The 13,683-nt window shown below is 41.6% G+C and overlaps 3 protein-coding genes across 3 annotated transcripts; 1 reads left to right on the top strand and 2 right to left on the bottom strand.

Annotated features, from left to right (window-relative positions):
* Positions 1 to 202: 202 nt before the first annotated feature.
* Positions 203 to 4,929, bottom strand: ciarta (circadian associated repressor of transcription a). The gene is made up of 6 exons (XM_076011934.1): positions 4,633 to 4,929; positions 3,174 to 3,506; positions 2,985 to 3,060; positions 2,802 to 2,880; positions 2,556 to 2,706; positions 203 to 2,283 (listed from the first exon to the last, which is right to left on the bottom strand). Exons 2-6 carry the CDS (start codon positions 3,504 to 3,506, stop codon positions 1,921 to 1,923), a joined length of 1,002 nt encoding a protein of 333 aa, XP_075868049.1. The 5' UTR covers positions 4,633 to 4,929; the 3' UTR covers positions 203 to 1,920.
* A 1,731-nt stretch (positions 4,930 to 6,660) lies between these two features.
* Positions 6,661 to 7,675, bottom strand: mrps21 (mitochondrial ribosomal protein S21). The gene is made up of 2 exons (XM_076011932.1): positions 7,560 to 7,675; positions 6,661 to 7,069 (listed from the first exon to the last, which is right to left on the bottom strand). The coding sequence occupies exons 1-2, from the start codon at positions 7,640 to 7,642 to the stop codon at positions 6,889 to 6,891; spliced, it is 264 nt and encodes an 87-aa protein (XP_075868047.1). The 5' UTR covers positions 7,643 to 7,675; the 3' UTR covers positions 6,661 to 6,888.
* A 1,955-nt stretch (positions 7,676 to 9,630) lies between these two features.
* On the top strand, positions 9,631 to 13,445 carry crabp2b (cellular retinoic acid binding protein 2, b). Its single transcript, XM_076011933.1, has 4 exons — positions 9,631 to 9,880; positions 11,921 to 12,099; positions 12,677 to 12,793; positions 13,081 to 13,445. The coding sequence occupies exons 1-4, from the start codon at positions 9,799 to 9,801 to the stop codon at positions 13,129 to 13,131; spliced, it is 429 nt and encodes a 142-aa protein (XP_075868048.1). The 5' UTR covers positions 9,631 to 9,798; the 3' UTR covers positions 13,132 to 13,445.
* The last annotated feature ends 238 nt before the right edge of the window (positions 13,446 to 13,683 follow it).

Genomic DNA, 13,683 nt, shown 5'->3' with positions numbered 1-13,683 from the left:
GTGTGGAACAACATGTTAAACATAACAATCCTTTTGTTACAGGGGGGGATGATTTATGACTGGCTTCACGCGGGGCGGACAGGGACACGCAGCGGGCCGGATGTGGCCCACGGGCCGTACTTTGCCCAGGTCTGTAAGCTAGTGAGTGTAAAAGAGTTCTTTTTTTTTTTTTTTTTACCAAGATGGAAAATGAAAATACAAGTAATTTTTACCACAATGTTTTATTGTTGTAATGGAAGGAAACACTATGTGTGTTGAGAAAGGTTATGGCTTAAAAATGACCTGAGGTGGTCAGTTCGAGCTCCTATAGCGCCTAATATCTGCTTACGTAATCAATTTCATGTGAAACAAAATACATTTTAATGTAACCAAAAACAGTGAAAATGAATTCGACTAGAGACTGCAAATTTGTTCACTCCAGAAACATTACATGTCATCGCATTTTGAACTATGATCACCCACAATGTCTATTTAAACACAGGAATGACATTTATCAATGCAAATATAGAATTTATCCCTCTTTTGGTTTAAAAACACACAATGGTACAACAATGGACAACTGTCACAAAGCTGCACCAGAAGCATATACAACTAAATCAATACCAAGCATAACCAATGCTAACTGTGAAGCCAGAAAACACCATTGCAGTCCCACGTGTGTTATGAAATTATTTAGCTTTTGTCGAAAATAAACTTTTTGTATAATTGTTGTAATTTCAATGATATTATAGTTTAGACTTTGTGTTGTATCAGAAAGGCTGGCTGTTGACAACCGAGATGAAAGGGCATTCAACATGAATGATAATATACAGCGATAAAAAAAAAAATGTTACCAAAAGTAACTCATTATCTAAGGCATCCATATATTATTTTTAATCAACATTATTATTTTGTTGTACAAATAAAACTGAATGAGACACACTGGAAATAAAAGGAGTGCCAAAAACAACCCCACTACATTTAAAAAAATAAATTGCAAACTGAAGACAGTTTTGCCTTTAAAATCTGTGTTGGGGAAAGTTCTCAAATGCCTATACACTCTCATACAGAAGATACAATACCACAACATTCCCATTATATTTACAAATGTCATACAAAGTGCTTTTATATCTATTAAGTCAAACTACACCAAATTCTCAAATACATATACAAAGAAAAGCAAGACATCCTCTTTAGCATGTTTGGATAAAAAGCTGCTACCATGAAGATGGGTTATCAGGCACAGTATGGCAGAGCCTACATGGTTAACAAATGCTTTAATACTACTCATGGCTAATTAATTATCTTTCTTTTTTTTTTTTTAAATGTCAATTGATATTTTAAGACAATCTGTACTTGTGCGGGGAAAGAAACCCTGTATGACTGTCATTGTTGCTACCCACAACTGGTTAATAACATGCTTGCGCAACCTTGCGCAGGGGGAGTACTGTTATCTACAGTGAGTAACAAAGTAAAGCGGAACATGCTGAGGTGTAAGAGGCCATTTACTTGACGGCCAATTACTTGAAAAGTAATTTTGAGGGAGGTTTGCTGCATTGTTTTTGTGTGACAATGAAAATGTGTTTAAATTCTTGTACTGGAATGGTTTCTGGTCTACAAAATAATAAAATGGCAATGCTGCTATGGTGGCCGGATGCAAAAACACACAAAACATGGTGCATCTGTTCCAACTATCAATAAGTTATGTTTTTCCAGCATACGTTTAAATACTCCAAGTCAGGGAATACCAGAGTCACACTCCACTGCAGAGCTTCAGATAAGCAAGGGTCTCTGTGCATTTCCTCTCCTCAGCTTTTTGCGCACTCCAAAGCAATCAGAGACAAGCTCTGCGCCTAGCTTTACACTTATGCAATCAAAGTGGCCGTCCTCTTTTCACCCTCACTGGCAGGCTCTGGCACCTCAGTTTGCAAGCAGGTTCAGTTAGATTTGAACGACTTGTTGTAAAGTGAAAGTGTTGCTCGAGGACACGGAGCTGTCCTGCCCAGCTGGGCTGTCGCAAACAGCAGGCTGGTTACCACCTTCTCTCTGGTTACGTAAACATGATAGCCGACTTAAAGTGACAGCGTGCTTTGTAAACTCGTGCGCAGCCATATAGTTACTGCAGGCTGATTCGACCCTTTCTTCCTCTTGAGGTTTGTGTTTTTTGGGCGATGCGGGCTGATACGTGGAGACGTCTAGCGTTGTTGTTTCCTGACAGCTTTCAAATGTTCCACGCTGAAGCTGCTTAGTCTTCGCTGGGACTTTTGCCATGTGGTTGTGGTCCGTCCAGTTCAGTTTTCTCTTCTGGAATGGAGAGATAAGGCCAACAATAACAATCACAACAGGGCAAGATTTTAAAGAACAACAACAGCTCTTACGTTTGGGCAATTTCTATTCACCTATTCTAGAACAAAACTTTAAGATTGCACCAAATTTTATAGTTAAGTTTCAAATCTGTCATTTCACAAGTTGGTCGAAATTACTGTGCATAATAAATGTTAAATATTTTGCAAAAATTAATGTTTTATTTAATCCAATTAGTTCATGCTTTGAGGAGACATGCGTGATGCACTCACCTTCACTGGTATGTGGAGCTGATTTCGGTGCCACTGTGTTGGGAGTCTGGGAATGCTGCTCTGGTTCTGTGCATCTGATTGGAAGGCCACTTGCGGGAACCAAATTTTGAGCATCACTTCTATCTGCAGTAGGTTTCGGAGATATTTCTCACTGCGAAACAGGGGGCGGAAATTGAACATCCTCATTGCCTTGTTCCAAAAAAAAAATAAAAAAAAAATCAGAAATGTTATTAGTCATATTCTCACCCCATTTCAGGCTTCTGTAAGATTCCCAGAATTCTCTGCAGTCTGTCCATGGCCACACTCTGCTGGAAACTGGATAAACCTGCCACAATTAAAACGGGATCAATGTCAAGGCGGACAATAAATTAAGAGTCTGATTACAGGGCAGGAATCTGGATGTAAGCTAGACTTGACTTTGTTTGATACCTTTGTCAAACCGCCCAGTCTTCAGTCCGTGTAAAAGCTCCAGCAAAGGATGGATGAATCGGCGCAGACTTGCACACTGAAGGAAACAGAGAAACAAGACTCTTATAAACAAGAACTTCTCTGGTGTTTGCCTGGAATCAGAATAAATAAAAGATGTAGAAGATGTAGAATAAGTCAAAGGGTGCTCACTTTCTGGGCAAAGATCAGATCTCCTGGTGTCACTGGAGCGGAGCTGAACGAGGAAGCACTGGGAGAGGAGGCCATTGCGATTTGCTGAGCTCTGTCAGGCCACTGTGATGTCTGTTCAGTCCTGGACCTCAGGTGCTGTAACTGTAGGTAATGTGCAGAAAGAGAGAGCCTTTCCTCGGCCGAGAGGGACTTTGTCGTTCCACTGTCCACCTCTCCCTCTGAGAAGGCGTCAGTTTCGTCCTCGGTGTGTTCACTTTCACTGTGCAGAAAGCTGGAGTTGGACGGTAGGGAGTCGTAAGACGGCCATTTGGAGGAGCTGCCAAGCGAATTCATCTGTGGAAACAGGGAGATAATATCAAACAGTGCTTGGACAGGTACAGTCTGTGGTGGTTGACAGTTAACAGGATCCAAACTCAGTATCACTTATTCCTGTAATATTCAATTTTATCCTGCTTTTATTGTGCTTAACTGTCTGTTTTATTTTACTTCTCTACAGCTGTTTTTACTACTTGTAAAGCGTCTTAAGTTTTTATGAATAGTGCTATATAAATAAAATGTATTATTATTATCATTATTGATGTTGTTCATCCAAATGTTTCCCACGCACTACAAAGTACAATACACTATACAGACTACAGTGCAGGATACTCTATCGCCACTCAACAACGTTTTGAGGCACTTAAAACAGTGCAACTAACATACACCAAGGACGAGAATGCGAGACAGACTAAACAAAGAACGTGCTCCAGCACGACCGCGTCCACAAACTCTCCTCTCACAGCCCAGGGAGGGTCCGCGTGCGCGAATATGCACGCGCACAATGGAAATTAGACGGGTCACCCGAGGACACCGTGTATGTTTACTGTGGCCAAGGAGCTGCTGGAGAAGCCTCAGCACTTGTTCTGCCGTAAGAGTGGACACCAATCCCCCCCTCGCCCTCTCCGTTTTAATACGGCGTAGTCTGCTTTCATCACTAAAATGTCTTTGGGCTAACAGGCTAATGTCATGTCTAACGAATAACCTTGCGGCGGTGGATTATAGCAGAAAAATATTTTAGTAGTATAAAGTATATGGTATATAGTAATAGTTGTGGTAGTAGTAGTAGTATAGTAAGTAAGTAACTGTGATCTTTGTTTCCAAGAAGTTGCATAAGGTGATGCAGTGTTCAAGCTGTTTTTAATGGATTCCGGAGCCATAAAAGTCGAGTAGTGTTATATTGAGGTTATTATGTGGTGTATTACTTTAGGGTATACTAAATATGACGTCAAATGCCTAGGCATGAAACGCACGGCCCACCACTGATATATAATATAGTATATTGTAGTAGTAGTAGTAGTAGTATATGCTTTACTATTGAAGTGCAACAGTGCCTACTTATTTTATTTTCACACATGAAAACAACAATGTTGTATAAAAGAAGAAGAAAACCCATATTCACAAATAGGAGGCGTACCCTTACCTTAGAGATGCGGCAGAAGTGAATGAACAAAATAAAAACAAACACCAGGAGAAACTGGTGACAGCTAGGGCACCTCCTGGCTGGCAGCGCTGAGAAAGTCCAAGATGTAGCTGAGCTTGTCGCGAGCGTCTTGGTAGCACAAAAGATTATGATAAAGTCTATCAACCGTCACTGTGGAGTAGATATTATGTCCTCCTTCAGCCCCACCTCCCCTCGGAGAACCGTTGCGCTCATGTTTCGCTCTCTTCTTGTCGGGCGGGAGTCCAACCTGCTTCAAAAAAGAACACACACGCACACGCCGAGCCCATCGGACTCTAACACGTGCTGAGCGGGTACTGCGTACTCGCTCGCTCCTCATTGGCTCTCAGGCGCGGCCAATTAGCGGGGTCGGTGACGCCGGTTGGCTGTCTCGCTCGCATGTCCCACCTCACCTGCGGACGGCGTCACGTGTGGGTGTTGTGGCATCGGCAACTTGGGGACATACACACACACACACACACACAGCGGCGAGCACGTCATCCTTACGGTGACGAAGCTAGATTCTGGTTCTTGTTCAGTAAACAATTATTATGTTTGGATAAAGAAAAAAAAAGAAAGAAAGAAAGAAAAAACACCCACGGAACTTAACGCTAATTTTAGTTTGGTGACAGGTATATGTTGTGCGTGCGTATTTACTCGTTCTTGCAAAATCAGTGTCACGTTTTCTACTTGAAAAGAGCATGACCTGTCCGGAAGATCAGCCAGGTGGATCATACTTTAAGTCTGGGGTGCTCACACTTTTTCAACATGCGAGCTACTTTTAAAATGACCAAGTCAAAAAGATCCACCCACTATAAAATAGGAAAACATATTCGTAAATATATTTGTAGTCCAGTGATAAATAAATAAAGAAAAAGAAAGAAGGAAAGCAAGAAAGAGGATTAAATGGGTCAACATGTTCCCATGTGCACATGTATGTTTATCATTGCACAGAAAACTCATGGTTTAAAATTGTTAAGGTTATATCTGCCTATGTTTTGTTTTATCAGTAAAAGTATGTTTACGTGAAAATGTTTTGCTGTATAATTTTTGTGTTTTTCAGCACATAGGTTAGAGATAATTGGTGTGTGTGTGTGTGTGTGTGTGTGTGTGTGTGGAACGCAGACGTTTTGCTAGCAGGATCTCCAGCGCGTCTGCGGAGCGTGCGCACTTTGAAGCGCATTTTCCGAGCGAGGTGTCTCGTGTGGCGTCTCGATCAGTTTACGCGAGTTTTGCAAGCTCACTCTATCTCCCTCTCTCTCTCCACGCGATCGACCCAAACTAGCTTCGCGATCGACCAGTAGATCGCGATCGACGTAATGGGCACCCCTGCTTTAAGTTATGCAAAGTATGGTTTTACTGTTTCATTTGGACGGGCACTTTGAGCTTCGACTCATAGATTGTTTATGATAATATCCATGCGCACGCGCATTATCATATGGAGATAAGACGCTCAAGATTATGAGCTATTGCCTGGCATTAGACACAGACATACAGCTCGGGCTACATAACTTAGTTACATAACGTGTTGGCAGTATTCTCAGCACCGCATCACTTCTTTTGTCACGCAAAAATAATATGCTGTTGCCTGCGTGTGCGTGCAGTGATCGACCACAAGTGGTGCCTTCAATCAAAGAGCAGCTTGTTTTATAAGAACAAAATAACACTGAATGTTTGTGCTGTGTTCTGTTGTGTAACCAGGGTACAAAAAAATTTAAAAAGGTGGATCAGAATATATCGATATCCTGATGGATATGACTAATAGAGGAGTGCGAGCAGTTCAAAGACTTTTATGACTTTTATTTTAAACGAATGTTGCATTGGGTTTTGCATTTATCGCTCTGAAAATCCTTCTTGGGGTTGAAAACAACTGATGAAGCTGTTAGTTGTAATTGGTTAACTTCTCCAGCAGACGGCGCTCAGGTGGCTTCATTGAGCAAGCTGATAACTGGTTTTTGTCCCATATTTTTTGGGAAGTTACAAAACGCAAAAAATGTCACAAATAAAATGTTCCTTTTTGATATCGACTGAAATGTCAATTTATTTTAGAAAAAAACATATACCATACTTTTCACAAAAGATGATGTTGTGAAACAAACGTTTCCACTATTCCACTTTTCACCTATATAAGGATGCCGACAGTTCACTTAGATGTGAGATGAGGCTGGGGATAATTTGATCACTTGTCCAAGCTTAGGCAAGTCCGTGTAACACACTGTATTGTCACAACACATTTCACTAGCACCCAAGCCAGGGGTCTTCTCTGTTCGTCCTGGAGATGAAGGCAATTTTTCTGGCCATTTCTGAGTGGTAGATCCGTCGGCAGGCCTCAAAGTTCTTCCTCTGCTTTTCCCTGCAGGGCTTCTCAAAGTAGCGCTTGCGCTTCACTGTTTCAATGACTCCATCCTGGGTCAGCAGCCTGTAAGTGTAGAGGGGAGGCAATCACAACAGGTGCTTTAGATACAATTATAATATACTTCAACAGCTTTAAAGGTCGTTGGCAGTCGTGTGATTCTTGAGGGTGTGTGTGTGTATATATATATATGTGGACACAAAGTAATATAAAATATATGTGGATACAAAATTGCATATATATATATATATATATATGCAATTTTGTGCCTTGTTCTTGTATACCCTCAACAATACTTCCAACTGACATTTCAGAAGAAGAAATATGCTTACAAATCAGGCAAACATGAACCATTTTATGCAGTAAATAAAATTTAAAAAAAAGTCATTAGAAAAGGATCAACATATAGTAAACCTTGCATGACACTACTGCGCAGGCGCAGATCCGTGACATTGAGAGGAAAGCAGGCGAATGTTCGCACAGCTAAAGTTAGCCTGTCGTTACGCGGATAAAAACCTTTTACTTCAACCCAATATCTTAATAGACACAATAGTACCTGTTTAAAGTCTTGTATGCCGCATCAATGTTCCCATCTTGGACCATCACTGTCCGCGCAACGAAGCGGAGGTGTCTGGCCATGATGACTCCGGTGCGTGCTCTTCCACCAACCGACTAGGAACATGAGCCACCATTAGTTCCGCCTATACCCGGACAATTCACTATTTTTACCATTTATTTTTTTATTCAGTGATACTTTCTGAGGATCAGAGATTTCTTTCTGCCAAAAGACTTCATACTCTTCTATATGGTTACATTAATAGTTTGGTTTCTTGATTCGACAACATTTCTGATTAAATGTTTTCTGTTTATTTTTGTATTTATTAAAAAAAAAAAAAAAAAAAAAAAAAAAACTTAACCATTTTCTTTTATGTTTAATCAAAAACCTATGCTATTTTGCCGTTGCAGTTTAATTTTGACATATGTGGTATGGGTTGACTTTAATTGAAGCGATTAATATTGATTTTTAATGCATACATCAGTGAACAACCTACAGCATAGGGACCATTTTATCCGTTGCTATAACTCACAAATGGAATGAAACCTGAAAAGAACCTTTGAAATTGCTACTACAGATTAAAGAAACTACACTTCCCCTGTTCTAGCACTACCAATTGCAATTTCCAGTGTTAACCTTTCATCAAGGCCATTCTCTCTTCCTTCTCATACCTGAGCTGCTGTCGTCCCCTCACTATCACAGTCTGAGGTCAGCCAGCGGTGAATGCTGGTCTGAATGTTGGTTCTAATTTGCATTCTAAAAAGTCTTTGTATCGCCTTCCTTTGACTAATCCCAGTGTTATTGTAACCCTGTACGGTACAGTAGCTGCACTGTGACACGGCGAGACAGACTGAGGCAAACCGCGCAGATAACATCATGATTCCATTTTGTTGGATGAATACGCTGTATTACGTTTCCGGAGTCATCCCATGTGATACAGGCCTGATGAAATATTTCTAGCAGTGTGAGTGCGGCGGGAGAATAACAACAGGCAGCGAGTTCACAAAACACCAGAGCATTATCCTACAAAAGCATTTTACACACTGTTTCCTTACAGAAAAAAAAATGAAAACAAAGAAACATCTCACTCAATGTTTTAAAGTATAATGCATTATTTATGACTATAAATAAAAATCGTTAAATAAACAAAATTTTGCCAAATATCTGTATTTCCTGTTGTGGTGCTCAAGTATGATTTTGTATCACTAAAATAAATGTAGGTCAATGTAAAATAGGGCATCTGAAGGTGTGATACTACTACTGTGTCCATTGACAGTTGCATTAAACAGTTTCAGTGAGTACACTTGACATGCATATGTGATGAGAAATTGAATATAGTCGATGCAATTATAGATAACATTGTGTTTATGTACATTAATTCTGTCATTGTTGTGTTTTGGTTTGCTTACAATAAGCAATTTATTGATGCAGGTGGCTTGCAGTGTCAACTGTATCCTCCCTTCCACGTGTGGGTTACCAAAAAGTACCACCACAAGGGGGCGAAACTTTTCTCAACACCAAACTATTACGTTATTGAGCTGATGGTTATGGTTAGTTATGGCTATGGTGCGACCAATGAGTAGGAAAGCCAAAGGGAATGTTGAAAATAACAAATCAGGACATCCCTGTATTTAAAGTACTGGTGGGAGACGGAGTTGTCCTGTATTTTTGCACAGATCGTTTGGACAGGCACACTGTTGAAACGTTCCCTCACATCCCTTTTGCTCTTTGCTTTTGAGTGGAAGTGGAGCTGACGTTTTAAATCACTGCAGCCGTCACTCCCTCAGCAGCCACATGGTGCTCAACCTTTGTCACCGGCACTTTAGAAGATTCACGCGCACTCACGCCCGCGACAAGGCATCGCCCGGCTTGGGAACCAATTAACACGTTTTCTTCATATCCTGACAGCTCGTCATCATTTAGAGCTATTACTGGAAGTGCTTTTTTTTCTTTTTCATCAGCTCGTATCCACATCTCTCACCATGCTGCCAGAGGTGGAGGCTGCAGTTAGAGTCAGGGCGGAAAGTCCCTCCCTGCCCACCATCACAGCCTGGCGAGCTGTCAGCCAATCGATGGAGGCGCAGATGCAGGCATAGGAGAGAGCCGTGCACATCGGTTAACGGAGAAAGAAAGCGGCGCACAGGGACACGGGACGAGTGGTCGTGCTCCGTGACTCCGTCTGCAAAAGACAAAACAAAACAAAAAAAAAACAAATTTGCCTTTGCTTTATTCTATCACAATGGAGAAAACAATCCCGGATTTCTCAGGCAAATGGAAAATGAAGTCATCGGAAAACTTTGAGGAGCTTTTGAAGGCGCTGAGTGAGTGAAGACGCAAACGTGGAGACAGATCATTTATACGCAAGTTAATAATTTTGTTTTGCATGATACATGAGTGATTAAGCATGTGCTTTAAAAGTCGTATACTCTGTTTTTGTCATTTGATCATTTTCTTTTCCATGCAGACCGTTTAAAACTTCCACTTTGGACTTAAACTGCATATTGGTGCCGAACAATATCATTCAATCAATCAATGGCTTTTATTGTAAATCTGCATAAAAGCAAAAGGGCAACATCTTCTGCACAAAGACCTGTCCATCATGCTGTCAATAGTACAGTGAGGTGGAAATCCACTTAACACAGGGGTCAAATTGAGAACCAAAGTGCTTTTAAGCGGCTGTCTGTGCTTTAATTGGTTTGCCCCTTTCCAAAAAGCCCCACGCATGCTGCCTCTGATACTGACCTTGTGAAGCCAAGAGGAACCCGTGGCCTCCAGTTATAAAATAGAGAGAATGAGAGAGCGAGAGGAGGAGGAGGAGGAGGAGGAGGTCAAGGGAGGGCCAGCCAGTGGCATCCATTAAAAATCTGAAGACAAATAGCCTGTGGAGGAATGTTAGATTAGACTCATCTGAGGCAGGGTCTGCCTCATGCGGTTGTAATTAGAGCCAGTGTAAACGGAACTAAGCCTTGACATGGGCCCCAGCAGCCAGCCAGCTCTGAGGCTGACTTTCCTTCACTTCCCTGGGCCTCTCTGACCTAATCTAGGGATGTGTGTGTGTGTGTGTGTGTGTGTGTGTGTGTGTGTGTGTGTGTGTGTACCTTTCCATGAGCAAATATGGTCTTAACCGAATGAGATTTGTGGGGAAGTCTTGATCTTTCAGTCCGTCTCACATGAACAATTTCAAATATTTCAGAGCCAGCCAGCTTTACATCACGTCGTAGCATCTTCACTTCACAGCCTTGCCACTGAAGATGTGTTTTTTTTTTCCCTCTCCCCTTTTCTCTCAGCCTATTTGAATTTGAACTTCAATCAAAAGGACCCCCCTTTGTCGGACCTCTTTGTGTATTTCTTGTTTGTTCCTGTGGAAAACAAGAAATCCAAAGTCCAAACAGCGTCTTTCTAAAGTGACTGTCAACATCTGTTGTTGAAAAAACATGTGTGCAACAGGTGACTAGAGGTCCAGTCAACTGTAAAATTATGCAACACACCTTGTCAAGATCGATCCATCTATTTTCTATACCTGCTTCCTCCTCACTCACTGAGGGTTGCGGGGTTCTGCTGTAGCCTATCCCAGCTTTCATGGAGTGAAGGCAGGGGACATCTGTGATAAGTAGACGGTTCTTCGCAGTTCCCAATTCGCAGTACATGTATGTTTTTGGACTGTGGGAGGAAGCCAAAGAAACTGGAGGGAACTCACACAGACACATGGAAAACATGCAAAATCCACACCGACAGGCATGAGGACCAGAATCAAACCCACAACCTTCTTGCTGGGAGGTGATAGTGCAAATCACTGCACCACAGTGTCACCACTCAGCAAGACCTGATATTTAAAAAAAAGAAGAAAAGAAATAGAAGGATTTGAGAAAACGTCCAGCAGAGATGCAAATGATCACAAAGGGACTTTAAGTCACGACTGTTTTTTTTTTGTTGTTTTTTTTTTAAATTTATCTCATTAATCACGAAGAGAACTCACATCTGCTGTTTGAGGTTGCTTTTAGGTTTTGTATTTGGCCTAGGTTTTGCAAAGAAAGCAGTTTAGCTGAGAGAGCAAGCTCATCTAAGGGGAATTAATATAAAGTTAAGAAGCTTCATGACTTTTTAAAAATTTCAATATACAGAAAGCTATGCGTTTATTCAATTTGGGAAGCCTAAACTTGTAACAAAAGAGTAATATAAATTTAGATGCTGTACGTGTGTGAAGTAGCTGTCTGACATCCTCTGTACTTGCAACACAATCACAAATGTTTATATAATTTGGAGGGGGAATAAAATGGGTCTCTGGATTTTAAACACTCAAACCATGGGGATTTTCCTTTAGTCACATTCTGTAACACTAGCTGTGTTTGTGGGCCTAACAGGTGTGAATGTTTTGCTGAGGAAAATTGCAGTGACAGCGGCTGCCAGCCCCTCAGTGGAAATCAGCCAGCAGGGCGAAAGCCTGTCCATCAGGACTTACACCAGCATCCGAACCACCGTCATCTCCTTCACCGTTGGCCAGTCCTTTAACGAGAACACGGTGGATGGGCGCCTGTGCACGGTACACATTCCCCTAACTTCTCACATTGCATGCCTGGATAATGTCAGAACGTAATAGACGAGCATTTGAGAAAGGCCAGTTTAATTTGTCAGGGCCGTGCGCAGAGGCAGAGGAGACATATGGAAATAGTTTCAGCCGATGTCAGTCAATCCCCGCGATAATACAAAGATCTGTTCTCCCGTCATGTTGAGTGAGGGGTGGTCTGACCGTAGTTTCTCACTAAAGAAACTACGCTCTGAGCTTAGCACAAGCCAAACCTCGCAGAGTCCAAAGCACTCGAGCTATGTCAGCAAACAATATTCGGGCGACTGTGGCTCAGGAGGTAGAGCGGGTTGTTCAATGACTGAAAGGTTGGCGGTTCAAATCCTAGTCCGTCGTCGTGTCCTTGGGCAAGACACTTAACCCTAAAATTGCTCCCAATGGGGCTGGCAGCGCCTTGCATGGCAGCAGCCACCCATTGGTGTGTGAATGAGAGGCCTTTGTAAAGCGCTTTGGGGTACCGTGAAGGTGCTGGAAATGCGCTACATAAGTGCAGTCCATTTACCATTTTTTATTTCTCTCTCTTGAAATCCTGCAGAGCTTTCCAAAGTGGGAAACAGACAGGAAGATCAGCTGTGAGCAGACTCTGCAGAAAGGGGACGGCCCCAAGACGTCATGGACCCGAGAGCTGACAAATGATGGGCAGCTGATACTGGTAATTAAACTGTAAATAGCAAATGTAATCAATTTTACATGATTGATTAAACAAAATTTAGAAGTGATTAAGAATCAATGATCATGCAGCCACATCCCCCTAAAATGTTTTTGCACTTGCGCAAGATGTCAGCATTTAATTATTGTCTGTCCGAATCTACAAACATCATGTCACAGGCCGGATCTTTATGACACAAAGCACATCTCCACTGCCATTTATTTCAGTCTGATCAAAGATATGACGCAAATAACTTACAATGTTTTCAACTTCTATGTTTTTCCTTTCAGACGATGACCGCGGGCGATGTTGTCTGCACCAGAGTCTATGACAGAGAATGAGAAAATGTTTTCAAGGCTTCCAGTGACATTAACAGTAACTCCCTTTATTTGTTCAACAAACACACTTTAACTCACCTTGCTTTCCTGTTTCTCCGCATTGCCATGTTGGTCAGAACTTGACAACACCATGCACTGTGCTGAAGGGGCTGGAAGCGTCGTATGTTGGAGCAGCTGTCACTGATTTGCTCTATCCATACTGTATGAAAGCCCAACTCTGTATATAAGAATCTTACATTCCATTTTAAAAAACAAAAACAGTATTGTTTCTAAATCTCCCCTTAAAATGTTTAATAAACTCTTTGATAAATGTTAAAGCTGTAAATGTATGTTTTTACAGATTTCTTCTCTCATTTTTTTTTTAATATCTTGCCTCCTCTGTGCATCTCCCATGCCCATGTCGTCAGTCTGCCTATCACCTTACATAGCTGGCTGCACTGATTCTCAGTTATTGCACACCCTTTTCCACCCACATCCTTAAAATGTGTAACTCTGCACCTTGTCTTCGGCCTGCACTTAATTTGTCATTCGTCATTAAAGACTGCAACGTGGAGC

The sequence above is a fragment of the Nelusetta ayraudi genome, unplaced genomic scaffold (assembly GCF_046127955.1).
Source record: "Nelusetta ayraudi isolate G7.1 ecotype Tasmania unplaced genomic scaffold, CSIRO-AGI_Nayr_v1 ptg000135l, whole genome shotgun sequence".
NCBI lineage: Eukaryota > Metazoa > Chordata > Actinopteri > Tetraodontiformes > Monacanthidae > Nelusetta > Nelusetta ayraudi.
Note: the sequence above shows the minus strand (reverse complement) of the source record. Positions and strands in the feature narration are given on the sequence as shown.

Coding starts and splice junctions, on each gene's coding strand:
- ciarta (XM_076011934.1), bottom strand. CDS start 3,506: ATGAATTCGCTTGGCAGCTCCTCCAAATGGCCGTCTTACGACTCCCTA. Junction 2,881..2,984: donor GACTGGGCGGTTTGACAAAG/GTATCAAACAAA, acceptor TAATTGTGGCAG/GTTTATCCAGTTTCCAGCAG. Junction 2,707..2,801: donor TTACAGAAGCCTGAAATGGG/GTGAGAATATGA, acceptor CCTGTTTCGCAG/TGAGAAATATCTCCGAAACC.
- mrps21 (XM_076011932.1), bottom strand. CDS start 7,642: ATGGCCAGACACCTCCGCTTCGTTGCGCGGACAGTGATGGTCCAAGAT. Junction 7,070..7,559: donor GCATACAAGACTTTAAACAG/GTACTATTGTGT, acceptor CTACACTTACAG/GCTGCTGACCCAGGATGGAG.
- crabp2b (XM_076011933.1), top strand. CDS start 9,799: ATGGAGAAAACAATCCCGGATTTCTCAGGCAAATGGAAAATGAAGTCA. Junction 9,881..11,920: donor GGAGCTTTTGAAGGCGCTGA/GTGAGTGAAGAC, acceptor TGGGCCTAACAG/GTGTGAATGTTTTGCTGAGG. Junction 12,794..13,080: donor ATGATGGGCAGCTGATACTG/GTAATTAAACTG, acceptor TTTTCCTTTCAG/ACGATGACCGCGGGCGATGT.